The sequence below is a fragment of the Scyliorhinus torazame genome, chromosome 10 (assembly GCF_047496885.1).
Source record: "Scyliorhinus torazame isolate Kashiwa2021f chromosome 10, sScyTor2.1, whole genome shotgun sequence".
NCBI classification, from domain to species: Eukaryota; Metazoa; Chordata; class Chondrichthyes; order Carcharhiniformes; family Scyliorhinidae; genus Scyliorhinus; species Scyliorhinus torazame.
The window spans coordinates 116,015,377-116,034,033 of NC_092716.1; the positions used below are offsets into that span (position 1 = coordinate 116,015,377).

Here is an 18,657-nt window from a genome sequence, read left to right on the forward strand (position 1 = left end):
TGGAGACCAATCATCTTTGCTCCAGGGCATCACTGCAGGAGTTCCTCAAATTATCGTCCTCAGCCCAACCATCTTCAGCTGCTTCATCAATGACCTTCCTTCCATCATAAGGTCAGAGGTTGGGATTCTCGCTGATGGTTGCAGTCTATTGAGCACCATTTCAGATACCGAAGCAGTCCATGTCCAAATGCAGCAAGATCTGGGTAATATCCAGGCTTAGGATGACATGTGGCAAGTCACAGTCACACCACGTAAGTGCCAAGCAATGGCCATTCCAATAAAATAGAATCTAACTGATGCCCCATGACAGTCAATGGCTAAATCCTACTCTATCAGCATCCTGGGAATTACTATTGACCAAAAACTGAATTGGACCAACCACATAAATACCATGGCTACAGAAGCAGGTCAGAGGCTTTGAATCCTGTGGTGAGTAACTCATCTCATGACTCCCTAAAGTCTTGGCAGCATTTACAAGGCACAGGTCAGGAGTCCTTCCCTGGATGAGGGCAGCTCCAACAACACTCAAGAAGTTCTACACTAACCTGAACAAAGCAGGCTCAATGCCAATCAGGCACCCCCTACACAAACATTCACTCCCTCCACTAATGATGCACAGTGGCAGCCGTGTGTACCATCTACAAGATGCACTGCAGGAACTCACCAAGACTCCAAACCCATGACCACTGCCATCTAGAAGAACAAGGGCAGCAGATACATAGAAACACCAGCACTTCTGCCACCCCTTGCACAATGACAATACCAAGCACACTTTGCCGTCTCCCCCCACCCTTTAGGCATTCTGAACAGACCCTGATCTACTCTTCAATCACCCACAACAACCACTCCCCTTCCCATGGCAGCTTCCATTGCAAGCCAAGCAAATGAAATGCCTTCCCTTTTATCTCCTTCCTTCTCACTGTCCAAAGCCAAATCTCTCCTTCCAGATAAACAACTATCTTCAATTTAGTCTACTGTATTCATTGCTCACAAAGCATTCCTCAATATCGAGAAGATCAAACGCAGATTAGGCACAGAGCACTTCCATTCAGTCTGGAAACATGACCCCCATGCCCATAGTTGCCTGTCATTTTAATTCTCCACCTTCCTCCGAATTTAACCTCTCTGCCCTCAGCCCCCGACAGTGTTTCAGCGAAGCTCAATATGAGCTCAAGGAACCAGACTTTAATTCGACATTTTACAACCTTCCAGAGTCAACACTGAGTTCAACAATCTCAGATCATAACTTTTGCCTCCATTTTGTTTCCTTTTCTTCCTCTGATCTTGGTTTTTCTTCCTCATTGTGTTTCCAGGTGGCAGTGTCATCTGCCATTCACACATTCTCTGACCACATCCTTTGATTCATTACTTGACCCATTACCACTCCATTTGGTCCTGCAACATGAACCCATTGGTCATCTTTACTCCCTTTCACCCTCTCATAAATCTTCCCTTTTCCTTTCTGCAGCCTCACCAGCTTTTTTGGGAAGAGAGTGTTGCAGATTTCCATAACTTTTTGCAATCTTCCTAACATTGTGCCTGAATAGCCTCGCTCTAATTTTCAGGCTATGCCGCTTTGTTCGTGAGAAAATAGTTTCTCTGGATCTATCCTATTAAGTTATTTAACTACCTTAAACACCTGAGTTATGACATCCCTTAATCTTCAACGCTCAAGGGAATACAGAGGAATGAGTATTTCCGATAACTCGGTGCTGCAGTAATACCTGAAATATCAGTGTTTAGCTTATTAACTACGAACATCCTGTGTATAACCTTTTACTTTTGCTTCTTACTGCAAGCCTGGATTGTATATCCCCCAACAACTCTTACCTGGAGGTTAAATTCCAACCTTGTGCCCTGGCGCCAAAGAAAACAACAGAAGCCATCATTATTTTCTACCCAAGGGAACCTATCAAATACCAAGAAGTGGTCACTTTTGAAATCAATGGACTCACCCAACAGACCGCCACGGTCTTTGGTCAAGGTGTGGAGATGAAGGTAAGGTTGTATCCAAAGAATGGTTGGGGGTATCACAGGGATTGCCTAGGTTTCCTGCTCGAATATTTTCAGTCCAGGCTTCAATATCAGAGGCATCTCATCTCCCATAACGTCAGGTTTAATGGGCGGGATTCTCCGTCTCACCAGCCGGCCAATGGGGTTTCCCAGTGTGGGCAGTCCCACGCCGTCAGGAAATCCCCGGGCTGCCAGCGAAACGGAGAATCTCAAAGTGGAGAATCCAGCCCTATATCTTTGTTCCTGCAGATACTCAGCTTCACTGTGTGATGATATGCATCACTGTAAGTACACAAAGGGTTAATGTACATACACTACACCTAGCTAGACACTAGAGGGAACACCAGAGACATGACACAGACAGTCAACCAATAGGTCAGTAATATAGGACATGACCAATGGGCAGTCACGATACACACAGAGGTGACACCACCACAGGGGGGGCATTACACCAACCCATATAAAAGGACACAGCACACATGCTCAGTCTCTTTCCAGTGGAGACTCTCAGTGAGTACAGACACAGGGTTGATTGAACATCACACCCACCACGTGGATTGTAGCAGATTGGTTCATCAGTCTGAGTAGCTATAGCAGGATTAACAGTAGAGTCGAATCCAAGTAGGAAAATTGTTAATAGTTTAATAAACGTGTTAAAGCTATCTCCAAGTCTGAACCTTCCTTTGTCAGAGTGCACATCAAGGAAGCAGCTTATGCTACATCAAGAGCATAACAAAACAAACTGGAGAAAGGCAGCGTTGTTTTTAAAGAATGGTCGCTTTATTCCAACTCAAGGGTCAGGGGGAGAAAGGTGGGCTGAGATGAAGCTGAGATTATGAATTGGATTTTGAGGGTCCCTTTGCTGATGATGAAAATTCACCAAACGACCTCAATCCAGAATGTCTCCAAATCAAGAGGTACAATATCAAGTAGAAACAGCTTTACGTTAAAAAGAACTTCTGGGGCGGGATTCTTCGGGAATCAGCAGGGCTGGCAGAAACGGCACAGTGGAGTGGCGGGAACCAGTCCGCATCGGGCCGCCCCAAAGGTGCAGAATCCTCCGCACCTTCAGGGGCTAGGCCGGCGCCGGAGTGGTTTGCGCCCCGCCGGCCGGCGTGGAAGGCCTTTGGCGCCATGCCAACCGGGGCCAAAGGGACTCCGCTGGCCGGCGTGGGTCCACGCATGCGCGGGAGCATCAGCGGCTGCTGACGTCATCCCCACGCATGCGCGGGGGGGGGGTTCACCTTCGCGCCGGCCATCGCGGAGACTTACACAGCCGGCATGTTGGAATAGAGTGCCCTCAAGGCACAGGCCCGCCCGCGGATCGGTGGGCCCCGATCGCGGGCCAGGCCACCGTGGGGGCACCCCCCGGGGCCAGATCGCCACGTGCCCCCCCTAGGACCCCGGAGCCCGCCCGCGCCGCCAGGACCCGCCGGTAAGGGACCAACTCCAATTTACACCGGCGGGACCTGCATAGAGCGGGCGGGGCTTCGATCCATCGTGGGCCGGAGAATCAACGGGGAGAGCCCACTGACCGGCGCAGCGCGATTCCCGCCCCCGCCAAATCTCCGCGCCGGAGAATTCGGCAGGGGAGGGATTCACGCCGCGTCCCGGCGATTCTCCGACCCGATGGGGGTTCGGAGAATCCCGCCCCTCGTGTCCCATCTGAAATCCAGAAATTTTCAGATAGACCTCTCAAATGGTAGACTGCATCATCAAAACTGGAGAAAAGGTGTTGGGCGGGATTCTCAGTTTCTGAGACAAAGCGTTGACGCCGACGTCACGTGGAACACAATCGATTCCAATGAGAAACGGTGCCGAATTCGCCAGTTTTGCAGTGGACACTCAGGAGGCTGACACGCTGCAGCTGCATATACACACTCCATTCCCCACACAGACAATCCCAAACAACAAGATGGCAGCAAAACACATGGCCCCATGTTTCACTGATGCAGAGCTCAAGCTTGTCCTGGACACTGGGGAGGAGAGGCGGATGACCCTGTTCCCCGGCCTGGGAAGGATGCTGCCAGCCACCGCCATTCGCCGTGCCTGAGTTCAGGTGGCAGAGGCGGTCAGCACCGTGGGCAACACTCTCCAGACCGGCAGCATTGCCGAAAATAATTGCACGACCTCCGGGCAACCAGGGTGAGTAGGCAGCACTGTGCCCCTGGCACTAACCCCCATCCCACACACCCGTAACTCTATACCCACCCCCACAACCCAAAGGGCAGCCGAATGCCCACCCTGCACCACATGCCTTCACCCGTACCAGCCGTCCTGTTCCACTGAGGCCACCAGCTACCTACCCGCTGGGCTGCATGCATCGTCGGACTGTCTAACACTATCATTTTCTGTTTGTCCCTGTCCCCCCCACAATCAGGAAAAGGCCGTCCACAACCTCCAGGAATGGGAGAAGACAGGAGGGGGCCCGCTGGACCTGCGGTCCCTAACCATGGCAGAGCAGAGGGCCCAGAGGAAAGGGAGGACGTCGGGGTGGAATTTGCCCAATTGTAAGGAAGTGAGACCCCGCTTAGTTGCGGTTCCCCATGACACGTGTGCCAACCCCCCTCCCCCTCCACCACCCCCTCCACCACCCTCACGCCCACACCGCCCACCACATCACCCTCACCCTACACCATCCCCTTACCCGACACTACTCCCACACTCACCACTTCCCATATTCCCAGGTCAAATCATGCATCTTGTCTTGCAGAAGCTGCTGGGGATGGGGCGGGTCCATCCGGTGTTCCCCCGCCCCCAGTCAGTGCCACAGCCGGAGCCCCCCCATGAGGCGAGCAGCGGCAAAGCAGCTCGGATAGCATCCCTCCACCCCAGACTCAGGAGACCCCGGAGCTCAAATCGGAGGATGGCACTGACTTTCCTTCACAGCTGTCTCCAACACCCTCCACCACCCCAGAGACACTCAGTCGGGCACTTTAGTAAAGTCGCTCCTGGGACACTTTCTGGTGTGGGAACACCTGAGGGGCTTGACGGTCGGAGGGCAGGCCGACCCTAGGATCTAGCTGCCATCCAGGCAAATTTTGGGCTTCTGGAATGAACAGTCGCATCGATTGTGGAGATGCAGTCGCAGAGCCAGGGAGTGCCTGACAGGTTGTCAGCGAGCATCCAGCACCTGCAGGTGGAGGAGTCCAACCACGTGCAGCAGCAGGAGGTAGTGCCGACCATGCATGTACCACCGAAGCCAACACCGCACGGGTGTCATCCGCAGTGGGGGCATTGGGTGCGACGGTTTTAGCTATGGATCAGCATGTCCAAGGCCCAGGGCATTCTTTGAAGGTGCTGGCCATGGCCCAGGACAGGATTGTCGACTCACAGGCAATCATGTACCAGAACCACCTGGAAATCACTCCTGAGCATGGCCCAGTCACAGCAGGCCATGGCTGGGAACATCGGTGGCATTGCCCAGGTGATAGCCGCCCAGGTGATGGCCAATGTTGCCCAGACGCAGAGAGAGGTGGCCCAGCCCCAGAGGGAGATGGCGCAGTCACTGGCTGATGTGACACAGACCAAAAGGTGGTGGCACAGTCTATGGCTGCTGTGGCGCAGTCCCAAACGGATATGGTCCACTCCCTGTGCTCCATAGCCGCAAACATTCAGACCCTAGTCAAGACCAGAGTGGGCCTCCAGGACTGGCAGCACCAGGTGGCGGTGGTTAGCTCCGCTCGCCCCCCCCCCCTCGCACCCAACTGTCACCATCGCCGTACCCCAGGAATCCAATGGGACAGTGTGATGCAATGACTAGCTGGCATACAGTGGTCACCCAGGTGGACGGTGGAAGGTGCTACCATGAGCAGGAGTCAGACCTTACCATATGATGTGGAGCACCAGATCTCATCGCATAGCAGGTTGTCATTATCCTCCATACCAGGGAACAGATCTGCTGTTACTGCCAACCCAGGGCCCCCACCCTGTAGTGCGGCAAATATGTATCATGGCGGGAGTTGTAGATGGGTAGGGGAGTGAGGGGTGAGCCCCTGGCCAATCGTCGTCTTCCCCCATCCCCACCACTAGTTGGTGAATCTGGAGGTGATCAGAGCATGCCGTGCTCATTGGCCCTGGCTCACAGGTCATAAATAAATAAATAATAATCTTTATTATTATCACAGGTAGGCTTACATTAACACCGCAATGAGGTTACTGTGAAACCTCAGTCGCACATTCAGGTGCCTGTTCAGGTACACAGCGGGAGAATTCAGAATGTCCAATTCACCAATCAGCACGTCTTTTGGGACTTGTGGGAGGAAACAGGAGCACCTGGAGGAAACCCACGCAGACACGTGAAGAATGTGCAAACTCCACGCAGGCAGTGACCCAAGCGGGAATCGAACCCAGGCGCTGTGAAGCAACAGTGCTAACCATTGTTCCTGTATCTCACTGTTCCGTTCAGACATTTCTGAGCAATCAGGGGTCTGATTTTTCATCGCTATTGTCTACACCTCAATTCCATCCTTGCACCTCCTTGACTCACATAAAGCTCCAGAGAGAGCTCCAGATATGAGCAGTGATTAGGAGGACTTTACTGCAGAATTCTACTCCAGTTCCTACACCAGATGACCTCTCTTGGCACTCGAGTGCAGCACTTTTTGAATAGGAGCTATGACTGTGGGTGGACTGGAGGGACAGTACCCGATGCTAGATGTTCCAGGAGAGGAACTCCGTGCTTGATGTTTAGAATTCAATGGGCAGGATTCTCCATTGGGTGACACTGAAATTGCGAAACGCGATTGGGCTGAGAATCGGTTCCAACGCCAAATTTATGACGGGCGCCGATTTGACGCCAAATCGCAATTCTCCGTCACCTCAACAGTGGAGTCAATGTGTTCCGGAATGCATGCATAGTAAACACCGTTTGCGTGTCATTAGCCGGCCGACCCAGTATTCTCCGGGACTTCCGCGATGGACTGAGTTCCCGATGGAATGGTTCACTGGTGCTTTTAAAAATCGTGAAACCGGTGTGGCAGCTGCTGAGGAAGAGAGAGGGGGTACTGAAGGTGTCCAACATCGCCATAGTGTGCTGACAGATGTTCCGTTGGCTGGGGGACCTCTGCCAGGGCTTGGGGGAGTAGTGGAGGTTGGCCAGGAGATGGGCTGTGGGGTCAGGGTGGGTGGGCATGGCACACCATTGCTGCAGCCGGCTAGGCAGCCATGCAGCTGCGCACACCGCTAACAGCCCACTTTGAACTTATGGCCATGGGTCGTGTAGGTGTCCCCCTAGGCCACCCCCCCTCGGTGCCCTCTGGCCCCAGCTGACCCATCAGCTGTATGGGCGTGTTCCAGCACAACCAGTGACATCTTGTTGTCTGGGATAAGTGTGTGGGGAGTGTAATATGCATGTGTGGCTGCAGCTTGTCAGCCTCCCAAGTGTCAATCATGGACCCGGCGAATCCTGCACCATTTTTCACTGGAATCGATTGTGTTCCACACGGCACTGGGGGTGCAAGCCCCTCAATGGTAATGGAATCAGTCCCGGTGTGGCACCAATTTTGTTGTCTTAAAAGTCTGCAAATACTGCGTTGACATCAACACAGTCTCAGAAACAGAGAATTCCGCCCCCAATCTCTTGCCGCCCCAAGGAGTCCCAGTGAGTGGAGTTCCTCAGTGCCAAAAATGGAGCTATGTGCAGCCTCAACCGCACATTCCTCACTGAGGCCCCCATATATAATGAGGGGCGCATTAAATAGCGGGGTGTTTCTCGGCTCTGTGAGCACCGGGAAACATGTGGCTAAACGCGCTTGCTGTGGGACATTTTCCCATTTAGTTAATTTGTGGCCATCGTTACTGTTGTTATGTAGGAAACACAACATTGAATTTGTGCACATTATGATGCCAGAAACACATTGGCAAGAACTTGTGGGGCAAGATCCTCTGGATGTTCACACCAATGGGATCTTCTGGTCCTGCCAACAGTATACCCTCGCCACGGGTTTCCCTGTGGCATGGAGTGGATTCAACAGGAAATCCCATTGACAGCATCGGGACCAGGTGATCCCATCGCCGGCCAACATTGGGCTGCCCTCCTCCCCTGCCGCTCCCGACAAACACGCTGCGGAGAGGTCAGAGTATCTCCCCCGTGGAGAACTCCACTGTAATTTTGAGTATAGCAGTGTAGGTACTTGATATTGTCTCTCTGTAATTTACTCTTAATTTATCTGCATCTTTTGCAGCATAACAGTGCTTTCTCCTTACTCAGATTGAAGTCGCCAATCAAAAGCACAGAGTAATTAATTTGAAAGCTCCCAGGATTGGGCAGGTTGTGAAGAAAGTAGTCCCAATAATCAACAGAAGCAGCGCACCCCTGACATTCAGTCTCACTGTGAATCCTAACCAACTTCTTCTTCAGGACCAGAAGGTATGGATTGCCAATACTTACAATGCAATGTACCCTAAATGCCTGTGCTGGTGTGATCTTTCTCTAACCACCATATGTTGGGGATACTGTAAACAGCGGGAGATTTTCTCTTATCACTACATGTTAGAGTCATCTGGCTTGGGTCACTGTCTGTGCGGAGTCTGCACATTCTCCCCATGTCTGCATGGGTTTCCTCCGGGTGCTCCGGTTTCCTCCCACATGTCCCAAAAGATGTGCTTGTTAGGTAATTTGGGCATTCTGAATTGTCCCTCAGTGTACCCGAACAGGCGCTGGAATGTGGCGATTAGGGTATTTTCACAGTAACTTCATTGCAGTGTTAATGTAAACCTACTTGTGACACCGATAAAGATTATTATTAAATATAACTCGAAAAATAACCCCCTCCCCCGACACTTCAACAGCTGATGCTGGCCAACTCTTTAAAGTGAAGAATAAATAGCTTCCCTCAAAGTGAACGTAACCTTCTCAAGATACAGGAACTCTATCAGGCACCCCAGCCACACTGAGGCACTGGGTAGAGAAGTTGACCTCCACCACCTGTGAGCAATCAGCAAGACCAAGGCTAAAACATCCACCCCTGTCCCCATCTGCAGCTCCAGCGGGTCCAAAACGGTAAATATGGCCCTGAGGGGATTGGGCACCAAGCCTAAATGCAAGATCGGCGATATGGTGCTGAAGAACGAACCCCAAAATTTCTCCAACTTCAGACAGGACCAAAAATATGTATATGGTTTTCTGGGCCCTTCCCACACTGCTCGGAAGTGTCCTCCATCCCCTTAAACAGCCGGCTCAACCTTGACCTTGTCAGGTGCACTCTATGCACCACCTTTAATTGTATGAACCCGAGTCTCGCGCACGAGGTTGAGGCATTCACCCTCCGCAGCACGTTGCACAACCCCTCCTCCAGCAGCCCCCCCCCCACAAATCCCCCTCCCACTTGGCCTTAAACCTCTGCAAAGATGGCCTATCCTCCAGAATCCTCCCGTAGATCGCCAAAATGATGCCCCACCACCAGCCCCATCACCGACAACACCCCCTCCAACATCGAGGAGGGTGGTTGCACCGGAAACGTCGGGAAAACCTTCCTTGCAAATTCCCGCACCTGCAGATACCTAAATGCCTCCTTCCGTGGAGTCCGCCAACTCCTCGAAACTCGTGAACCGCCCTTCCAGAAATAAATTTTTCATTTTCACAACCCCCCTCCCCCAGCCTCGAAACCTGACTGTCTGTTCCAGTGTCCACCTCTCGTACTCTCCTCTAGGTGCTGCTGACTGTCTGTCCCGGTGTCGTCTTCTCGTACTCTCCTCTAGGTGCTGCTGACTGTCTGTCGCGGTGTCGTCCTGTCGTAATCTCCTCTAGGTACTGCTCACTGTCTGTCACGGTGTCCTATCATATTCTTCTCGAGGTGCTGCTGACTGTCTGTCACGGTGTCGTGCTCTCGTACTCTCTTTCAAGTGCTGATGATTGTCTGTCGCGGTGTCGTCTTCTTGTACTCTCCTCTAGGTGCTGCTCTGACACGTTGGAACCTTTAGCCCCAGAAGGTAGTGGAAATGGGCTCATTGAATATTTTTAAAGTGGAGATAGATAGATCCTTGCTAGGCAAGGGATTTGAAGATTATCAGGATAAATGGGAATGTGGAATTTGAAAACAAACAGATTCACCATGATCATATTGAATGGTAGAGCAGGCTCAAGGGGCTGAATGATCTCCGTTGCTCTTCTTTTGTATCTTACATAGAACAATACAGCGCAGTACAGGCCCTTCGGCCCACGATGTTGCACCGAAACAAAAGCCATCTAACCTACACTATGCCATTATCATCCATATGCTTATCCAATAAACTTTTAAATGCCCTCAATGTTGGCGAGTTCACTACTGTTGCCAGTAGGGCATTCCATGGCCTCACCACTCTTTGCGTAAAGAACCTACCTCTGACCTCTGTCCTATATCTATTACCCCTCAGTTTAAAGTTATGTCCCCTCGTTCCTATGTAATACTGATTTGAGCCGCAACTGTGCACAAACATGGAATGTCCTGCTTTGTGATGTCCACTCTGAAAATTCCCTTCTGTACTACCTGGCCCAGAACAACTCTTCACAGAGATTAAACGGCCATTAAATGGCGGCATGGTGCCACAGTGGTTAGCACTGCTGCTTCAAGATGCCAGGGACCTGGGTTCGACTCTGACCTTGGGTGACTGTGTGGAGTTTGCACTTTCTCCCCGTGTCTGCATGGGTTTCCTTCGGGTGCTCTGGTTTCTTGTCACAGTCCAAAGATGTGCAGGTTAGATGGACTGGCCATGCTAAGATGCCCCTTAATGTCCAAAAGGTTAGGTGGAATTATGGGGATAGGGTGTGGGAGTAGGCTGAGGGAGAGTGCTCTTTTGGAGGGGCAGTGCAGACTCGATGGGCTGAATGGCCTCCCTCTGCACTGTAGGGATTCAATGATTCTGTAATTAATTGGTGAATGGATTCCCCATTTCTATCACAATCCCACCCATTCTTTGAATGGTCGACTTGTTTTCAGCAGCCACTGGCCTCTCTGGCTCAAACGCTGGTGCTGTTCAGCATTGTGTCTGCTACCTGCATACCAGCCATTGACAAGCATTATATGCTTTGTCTGCTCACACAGCAACTAGACTTTGAGGGAGAGGAACACTTGCAGTTGTGGTACATCTGTGAAGTGAGATGCAGCACCCGTAAAGTATGTGTGCAGTCGTGGCACCTTCCTTACACCATCGGGAAATTTACTGTCTTAGCATAGTTGCAGGCATGCTCCTCCTGCTTCTCTCTGAAAACAGCATTAGCAATGTACTCCCCTCACTTGTCCTACAGACTATCAGTCACCTCCCTTATATCGGAGTGGACAGCAAACGGCGAGTTGTGAGAAATCTCCAGCTCCAGGCTGCAATAATCCCAACATGAAGAGATTAATTTGCAACGGTTGCCTTTTCACCCAATGGCCATGCTGTCATCCCCCTGCTCTGAGTCATGTTGTCCACCTCATAGCAAACTTCCTTAATCACCTCTTTGGGAAACGGTGGCATTATACACACTGCAAAACATTTTGCTGACCCACAGGAGGTGGGGGAACAAGGTGGGGGGGGGGGGGGAGGGGTTGATAAAATCGTGGGGAGCCATGGCAGACTGATTTCCCAACTATGAAAAACTGGTTTCCCAAACACGGCAGATTAGCTACTCACCCATGACAGACTAGCTACTCACCCATGGCAGACTAGCTACTCACCCATGGCAGACTGGTTCCCCAACTATGGCAGACTGGTTCCCCAACTATGGCAAAATGGCTCCCCAACCATGGAGACTCTCCCCAAATATGGTAGATTGGCTTCCCAACCATGGACGACTGGCTCCCCAATCATGGCAGACTGGTTCCCAACATAAGAACTAGGAGCAGGAGTAGACAAATGTGAGGTAATGCAACAAATGTGAGGTAATGCATTTTGGAAGGTCTAATGCAGTTAGGGAATATACAGTGAATGGTAGAACCCTCAAGAGTATTGAAAGTCAAAGAGATCTAGGAGTACAGGTCCACAGGTCATTGAAAGGGGCAACACAGGTGGAGAAGGTAGTCAAGAAGGCATACGGCATGCTTGCCTTCATTGGCCGGGGCATTGAGTATAAGAATTGGCAAGTCATGTTGCAGCTGTATAGAACCTTAGTTAGGCCACACTTGGAGTATATTGTTCAATTCTGGTCGCCACACTACCAGAAGGATGTGGAGGCTTTAGAGAGGGTGCAGAAGAGATTTACCAGAATGTTGCCTGGTATGGAGGGCATAAGCTATGAGGAGCGATTGAATAAACTCGGTTTGTTCTCACTGGAACGAAGGAGGTTGAGGGGCGACCTGATAGAGGTATACAAAATTATGAGGGGCATAGACAGAGTGGATAGTCAGAGGCTTTTCCCCAGGGTAGAGGGGTCAATTACTAGGGGGCATAGGTTTAAGGTGAGAGGGGCAAGGTTTAGAGTAGATGTACGAGGTAAGTTTTTTACATAGAGGGTAGTGGGTGCCTGGAACTCGCTACCGGAGGAGGTAGTGGAAGCAGGGACGATAGGGACATTTAAGGGGCATCTTGACAAATATATGAATAGGATGGGAATAGAAGGATACGGACCCAGGAAGTGTAGAAGATTGTAGTTTAGTCGGGCAGTATGGTCGGCACGGGCTTGGAGGGCCGAAGGGCCTGTTCCTGTGCTGTACATTTCTTTGTTCTTTGTTCTTTGTAGACCATCTGGCCCCTCGAGCCTGCTCCGCCATTCAATGAGATCATGGCTGATCTTTTGTAGACTCAGCTCCTTGGGTGACTGTGTGGAGTTTGCACTTTCTCCCCGTGTCTGCGTGGGTTTCCTTCGGGTGCTCTGGTTTCTTGTCACAGTCCAAAGATGTGCAGGTTAGATGGACAGGCCATGCTAAGATGCCCCTTAATGTCCAAAAGGTTAGGTGGAATTATGGGGATAGGGTGTGGGAGTAGGCTGAGGGAGAGTGCTCTTTTGGAGGGGCAGTGCAGACTCGATGGGCTGAATGGCCTCCCTCTGCACTGTAGGGATTCAATGATTCTGTAATTAATTGGTGAATGGATTCCCCATTTCTATCACAATCTCACCCATTCTTTGAATGGTCGACTTGTTTTCAGCAGCCACTGGCCTCTCTGGCTCAAACGCTGGTGCTGTTCAGCATTGTGTCTGCTACCTGCATACCAGCCATTGACAAGCATTATATGCTTTGTCTGCTCACACAGCAACTAGACTTTGAGGGAGAGGAACACTTGCAGTTGTGGTACATCTGTGAAGTGAGATGCAGCACCCGTAAAGTATGTGTGCAGTCGTGGCACCTTCCTTACACCATCGGGAAATTTACTGTCTTAGCATAGTTGCAGGCATGCTCCTCCTGCTTCTCTCTGAAAACAGCATTAGCAATGTACTCCCCTCACTTGCCCTACAGACTATCAGTCACCTCCCTTATATCGGAGTGGACAGCAAACGGCGAGTTGTGAGAAATCAACGGTTGCCTTTTCACCCAATGGCCATGCCGTCATCCCCCTGCTCTGAGTCATGTTGTCCACCTCATAGCAAATTTCCTTAATCACCTCTTTGGGAAACGGTGGCATTATACACACTGCAAAACATTTTGCTGACCCACAGGAGGTGGGGGAACAAGGTGGGGGGGGGGGGGGTTGATAAAATCGTGGGGAGCCATGGCAGACTGATTTCCCAACTATGAAAAACTGGTTTCCCAAACACGGCAGATTAGCTACTCACCCATGACAGACTAGCTACTCACCCATGGCAGACTAGCTACTCACCCATGGCAGACTGGTTCCCCAACTATGGCAGACTGGTTCCCCAACTATGGCAAAATGGCTCCCCAACCATGGAAACTCTCCCCAAATATGGTAAATTGGCTTCCCAACCATGGACGACTGGCTCCCCAATCATGGCAGACTGGTTCCCAACATAAGAACTAGGAGCAGGAGTAGACCATCTGGCCCCTCGAGCCTGCTCCGCCATTCAATGAGATCATGGCTGATCTTTTGTGGACTAGCTTCTCTTTCCGGCCCGAACACCTTAACCCTTAATCCCTTTATTCTTCAAAAAACTATCTATCTTTATCTTAAAAACATTTAATGAAGGAGCCTCAACTGTTTCACTGGGCAAGGAATTCCATAGATTCACAACCCTTTGGGTGAAGAAGTTCCTCCTAAACTTAGTCCTAAATCTACTTCCCCTTATTTTGAGGCTATGCCCCCTAGTTCTGCTTTCACCCACCCGTGGAAACAACCTGCCCGCATCTATCCTATCTATTCCCTTCATAATTTTATATATTTCTATAAGATCCCCCCTCATCCTTCTAAATTCCAACGAGTACAGTCCCAGTCTACTTAACCTCTCCTCGTAATCCAACTCCTTCAGCTCTGGGATTAATCTAGTGAATCTCCTCTGCACACCCTCCAGTGCCAGTATGTCCTTTCTCAAGTAAGGAGACCAAAACTGAACATAATACTCCAGGTGTGGCCTCACTAACACCTTATACAATTGCAGCATAACCTCCCTAGTCTTAAACTCCATCCCTCTAGCAATGAAGGACAGCATTCCATTTGCCTTCTTAATCACCTGTTGCACCTGTAAACCAACTTTTTGCCACTCATGCACTAGCACAGCAGCATGTTTTAATATTTTATCATTTAAATAATAATCCCTTTTGCTGTTATTCCTACCAAAATGGATAACCTCACATTTGTCAACATTGTATTCCATCTGCCAGACCCTAGCCCATTCACTTAGCCTATCCAAATCCCTCTGCAGACTTCCAGTATCCTCTGCACTTTTTGCTTTACCACTCATCTTAGTGTTGTCTGCAAACCTGGACATATTGCCCTTGGTCCCCAACTCCAAATCATCTATGTAAATTGTGAACAATTATGGGCCCAACACTGATCCCTGAGGGACACCACTAACTACGGAATGTCAACCAGAGAAACACCCATTAATCACCACTCTTTGCTTCCATTAATTAACCAATCCTCTATCCATGCTATTACTTTACCCTTAATGCCATGCATCTTTATCTTATGCAGCAACCTTTTGTGTGGCACCTTGTCAAAGGCTTTCTGGAAATCCAGATATACCACATCCATTGGCTCCCCGTTATCTACCGCACTGGTAATGTCCTCAAAAAATTCCACTAAATTAGTTAAGCACGACCTGCCCTTTATGAACCCATGCTGCCATTGTCCCAATGGGACAATTTTCATCCAGATGCCTCGCTATTTCTTCCTTGATGATAGATTCCAGCAACTTCCCTACTACCGAAGTTAAGCTTACTGGCCTATAATTACCCGCTTTCTGCCTACCTCCTTTTTTAAACAGTGGTGTCACGTTTGCTAATTTCCAATCAGCCGGGACAACCCCAGAGTCTAGTGAATTTTGGTAAATTATCACTAGTGCATTTGCAATTTCCCTAGCCATCTCTTTTAGCACTCTGGGATGCATTCCATCAGGGCCAGGAGACTTGTCTACCTTTAGCCCCATTAGCTTGCCCATCACTACCTCCTTAGTGATAACAATCCTCTCAGGTCGTCAACTGTCATTGCCTCATTTCTATCAACCATGGTAGACTGGTTCCCAACCATGGTAGACTGGTTCCCTATCCATGGCAAACTGGTTCCCAACCATGGCAGACTGGTTCCCTATCCATGGCAGACTGGTTCCCAACCATGGCAGACTGGTTCCCAACCATGGCAGACTGGTTCCCAACCATGGCAGACTGGTTCCCAATCCATGGCAGACTGGTTCCCAACCATGGCAGACTGGTTCCCAACCATGGCAGACTGGTTCCCAACCATGGCAGACTGGTTCCCAATCCATGGCAGACTGGTTCCCAACCATGGTAGACTGTTTCCCTATCCAAGGCAGACTGGTTCCCAACCATGGCAGACTGGTTCCCTATCCGTGGAGGACTGGCTCCCCAGCCATCTCGTGCCCTTGGAGGATTTTCCCAAACAAGAAGAGGATCAGATTGGTTTTCTGCCACAAGGAGGCTGGAAGATCCATCTCATCAGGCCATCAGCCAGCAGCTCTGACCTGATCAGGGGAGTAATCTCAGAGACAGACACTTATTGAGCTGCCATCCATAAAATCAGGAGGGCAGTGGCACCAGGTGTGTTTTGCCAACACGCATTTCCAGCCGATATTGGAATCTCAACAGATTTGGTAACATGTTTCCCACTGAAATAGGTTGAGGCGGAGAATTACACCCAGAAAACCCTGGATAGATATGCCCTGGTGAGCACCCTTCTCCCCCACTCTGCCTGCTCTCTGAAACAGCAGATTGTCCTCTTCTGTGTCATCTCTGCATAATCTTCCTGTCATACTGCAGGTCAGATGGCATCAAAATTATAACACCCATGACTGGCAGCCGGTGGCCTGAGTAACCCCCTGCAGTGAGAACCACAGTCACGTGCCACCATCACTCCCAGTCGGCTTCACTAACTTTAAACGACAGTACCAACCTCCAAACACTCAGCCAACAGAAATAAAGAGTAATGAGCCTGTGTGTGGTTTATGAAACCTTCAGAGAGCGTTGCTAGAGAGTCCTTCCTGCTGCTGAAGGCAAGGTTAACTGTCATAGGTTAAGAGAGGATGTTAGCTGGAGCATCAAGTTTGAAAAGGCACTGCTACGATTAAATCAATAAATTGACATCTGTATCTGCCCATTTTTCCAGTGCATGGTGGTAGGACACTCATGAACAACTTACCCAAAATGTTATCTCACATTGCCCACGTCAGCAATGTGAAAACGTGGGCCTGAAATAACACTCGTAGCACCAAAAGTGCACGTGCTAAACATTTGAATTTTGTGGCCAGTCAGCCTGGGCAATCTGGAAAAGTAAGCACATTGGTCATTCAGCAGCACAAGCACTAGGCTACTGTGCTGCTCTGCACAATGGCACTGATGCTGCACAGCAAAATGGCTGTGCCAAGGCAGCCACCACCTTCTCACTGAAAAAAGATTAGGTTTTGTTGGTTGGCAGTAACTAGAAGACTGAAACACTGAAAGTGTTTCTCAACTGTTTTGTTTTTAAATTTAGAGTACCAAATTCATTTTTTCCAATGAAGGGGCAATTTAGCATGGCCAATCCACCATGCGCATCTTTGGGTTGTGGGGGCGAAACCCACGCAAGCATGGGGAGAATGTGCAAACTCCACATGGACAGTGACCCAGAGCTGGGATCAAACCTGGGACCTCGGTGCCCTGAGGCAGCAGGGCTAAAGTGTTTCTAAACTGTTAAACTCATATTTGCTGTTTCAGGGGTTCATTTAACGCACGCTCACTCCTGTCTATGAGCTTTCTTTTTATCTTTTTCAGGTTCTAAGTATATCGCCGAACAACGGCATCAAGCTGGATGCAAATGGAGGCACTTGTGATGTGGTGGTGGCTTTCTCCCCACTTCACCGAATTCCCCAGTTTGCAGAGGAAGTGATGATGGAGTGCACAGGTGTGTCGAAACCTCTATTTGTGATACGTGGAAGCGGCCAGGGAATCGAAATCATACTGGACCAGGACTGCATTGCATTTGGAGCAGTTGTTCTCCGGAGCCAGGTTACTCGGCTGATCATGATACAAAATGTTGGAGACATTGGTGTAAGGTACACGGATCATTACTAGCAGGCGATGTTCGGACTAATTGAGGAGGAATGGGTGCTGGGGAAGCTGTGTTTATTTGGGGATCTCACAGTTTGGCTGAACTTAACAGTCTGAACCCTGTTCCACCTGTTCACGGGCCCTCTCACTTTAAATAATAGCTGTAGCTAAGTAGACCACACTCTTGCCTCTGCGTCAGAATGATGTGGGTTCACTCCAGAACCCTGAACACAAATGGCAGCCTGACACTTCCAATGCCAGGGCTGAGAGAGGGCACTATCAGGAGCTATCTTTTGGATGAAACCTTAAACTGAGGAGGCATCTTTTTTATTTGTTCATGGGCAATCATTATCCTATTATTATTCGTTCATGAGATGCAGGTGTCACTCGCCAGCTCAGCACTTTTTCTCCATCCCAAATAGCCCTGGAGAAGATAAGTTGTCTTCTAAAACCATTAGAAACAGAGTTCCGGGGGTTTGACTCCACGACAATGAAGGAATGGTGATAGTCTAAGCAGGGATTCTGTGTGGCTTTGAGGGACGCTTGCAGGTGATGGTGCTTCTGCGTATCCCCTTCCCTGTTTGGAAGGTGCTATTGAATGAGCTGTGGTGAATTGCTTCGTGCAGCTTGTGGATGGTACACATTGCTGCCACAGTGTGTCAGTGGTGGAGGGAGTGAATGATTAAAGTGGTGAATTGAGTGCTGATCAAAAGTGGACTGGTTTGTCCTTGATGGTGTTGAGCTTCTTGAGTGTTGTTAGAGCTCCACCCCTACAGGCAAGTGGAGAATATTACATCACAATCCTGACTCTTGTGCATTGTAAATGGTGGACATCCTTTGGAGAACCAGGAGCTGCAAAATCCCCAGTCTATGACTTTCTCTTGTCATCGTATTTATATGGTTGGTCGAGTTCAGTTTCTGGTCAATGATAATCTCCAGGAAATTGATTGCAGGAATTTCAGTGACGGTAATGCCTTTGAATGTCAAGGAGAAATAGTTAGACTCTCTCTCTCATTGGAGATGGCACATGCCTGCATTTGTGTGATGCTATTATGACTTGTTTCTTAGCAACCCAACCCTGAATATTGTA

At 49.8% G+C, this 18,657-nt stretch overlaps 1 protein-coding gene across 1 annotated transcript in view; it reads left to right on the plus strand.

Moving 5' to 3' along the window:
• Positions 1-18,657, plus strand: part of hydin (HYDIN axonemal central pair apparatus protein) — a 1,604,351-nt gene that overhangs the window by 1,483,714 nt on the left and 101,980 nt on the right. The window contains exons 78-80 of the mRNA XM_072518656.1: positions 1,800-1,998; positions 8,225-8,383; positions 17,292-17,572. Of these exons, the coding sequence (XP_072374757.1) occupies positions 1,800-1,998; positions 8,225-8,383; positions 17,292-17,572 (639 nt within the window). The remainder of the gene's footprint in view (positions 1-1,799; positions 1,999-8,224; positions 8,384-17,291; positions 17,573-18,657) is intronic.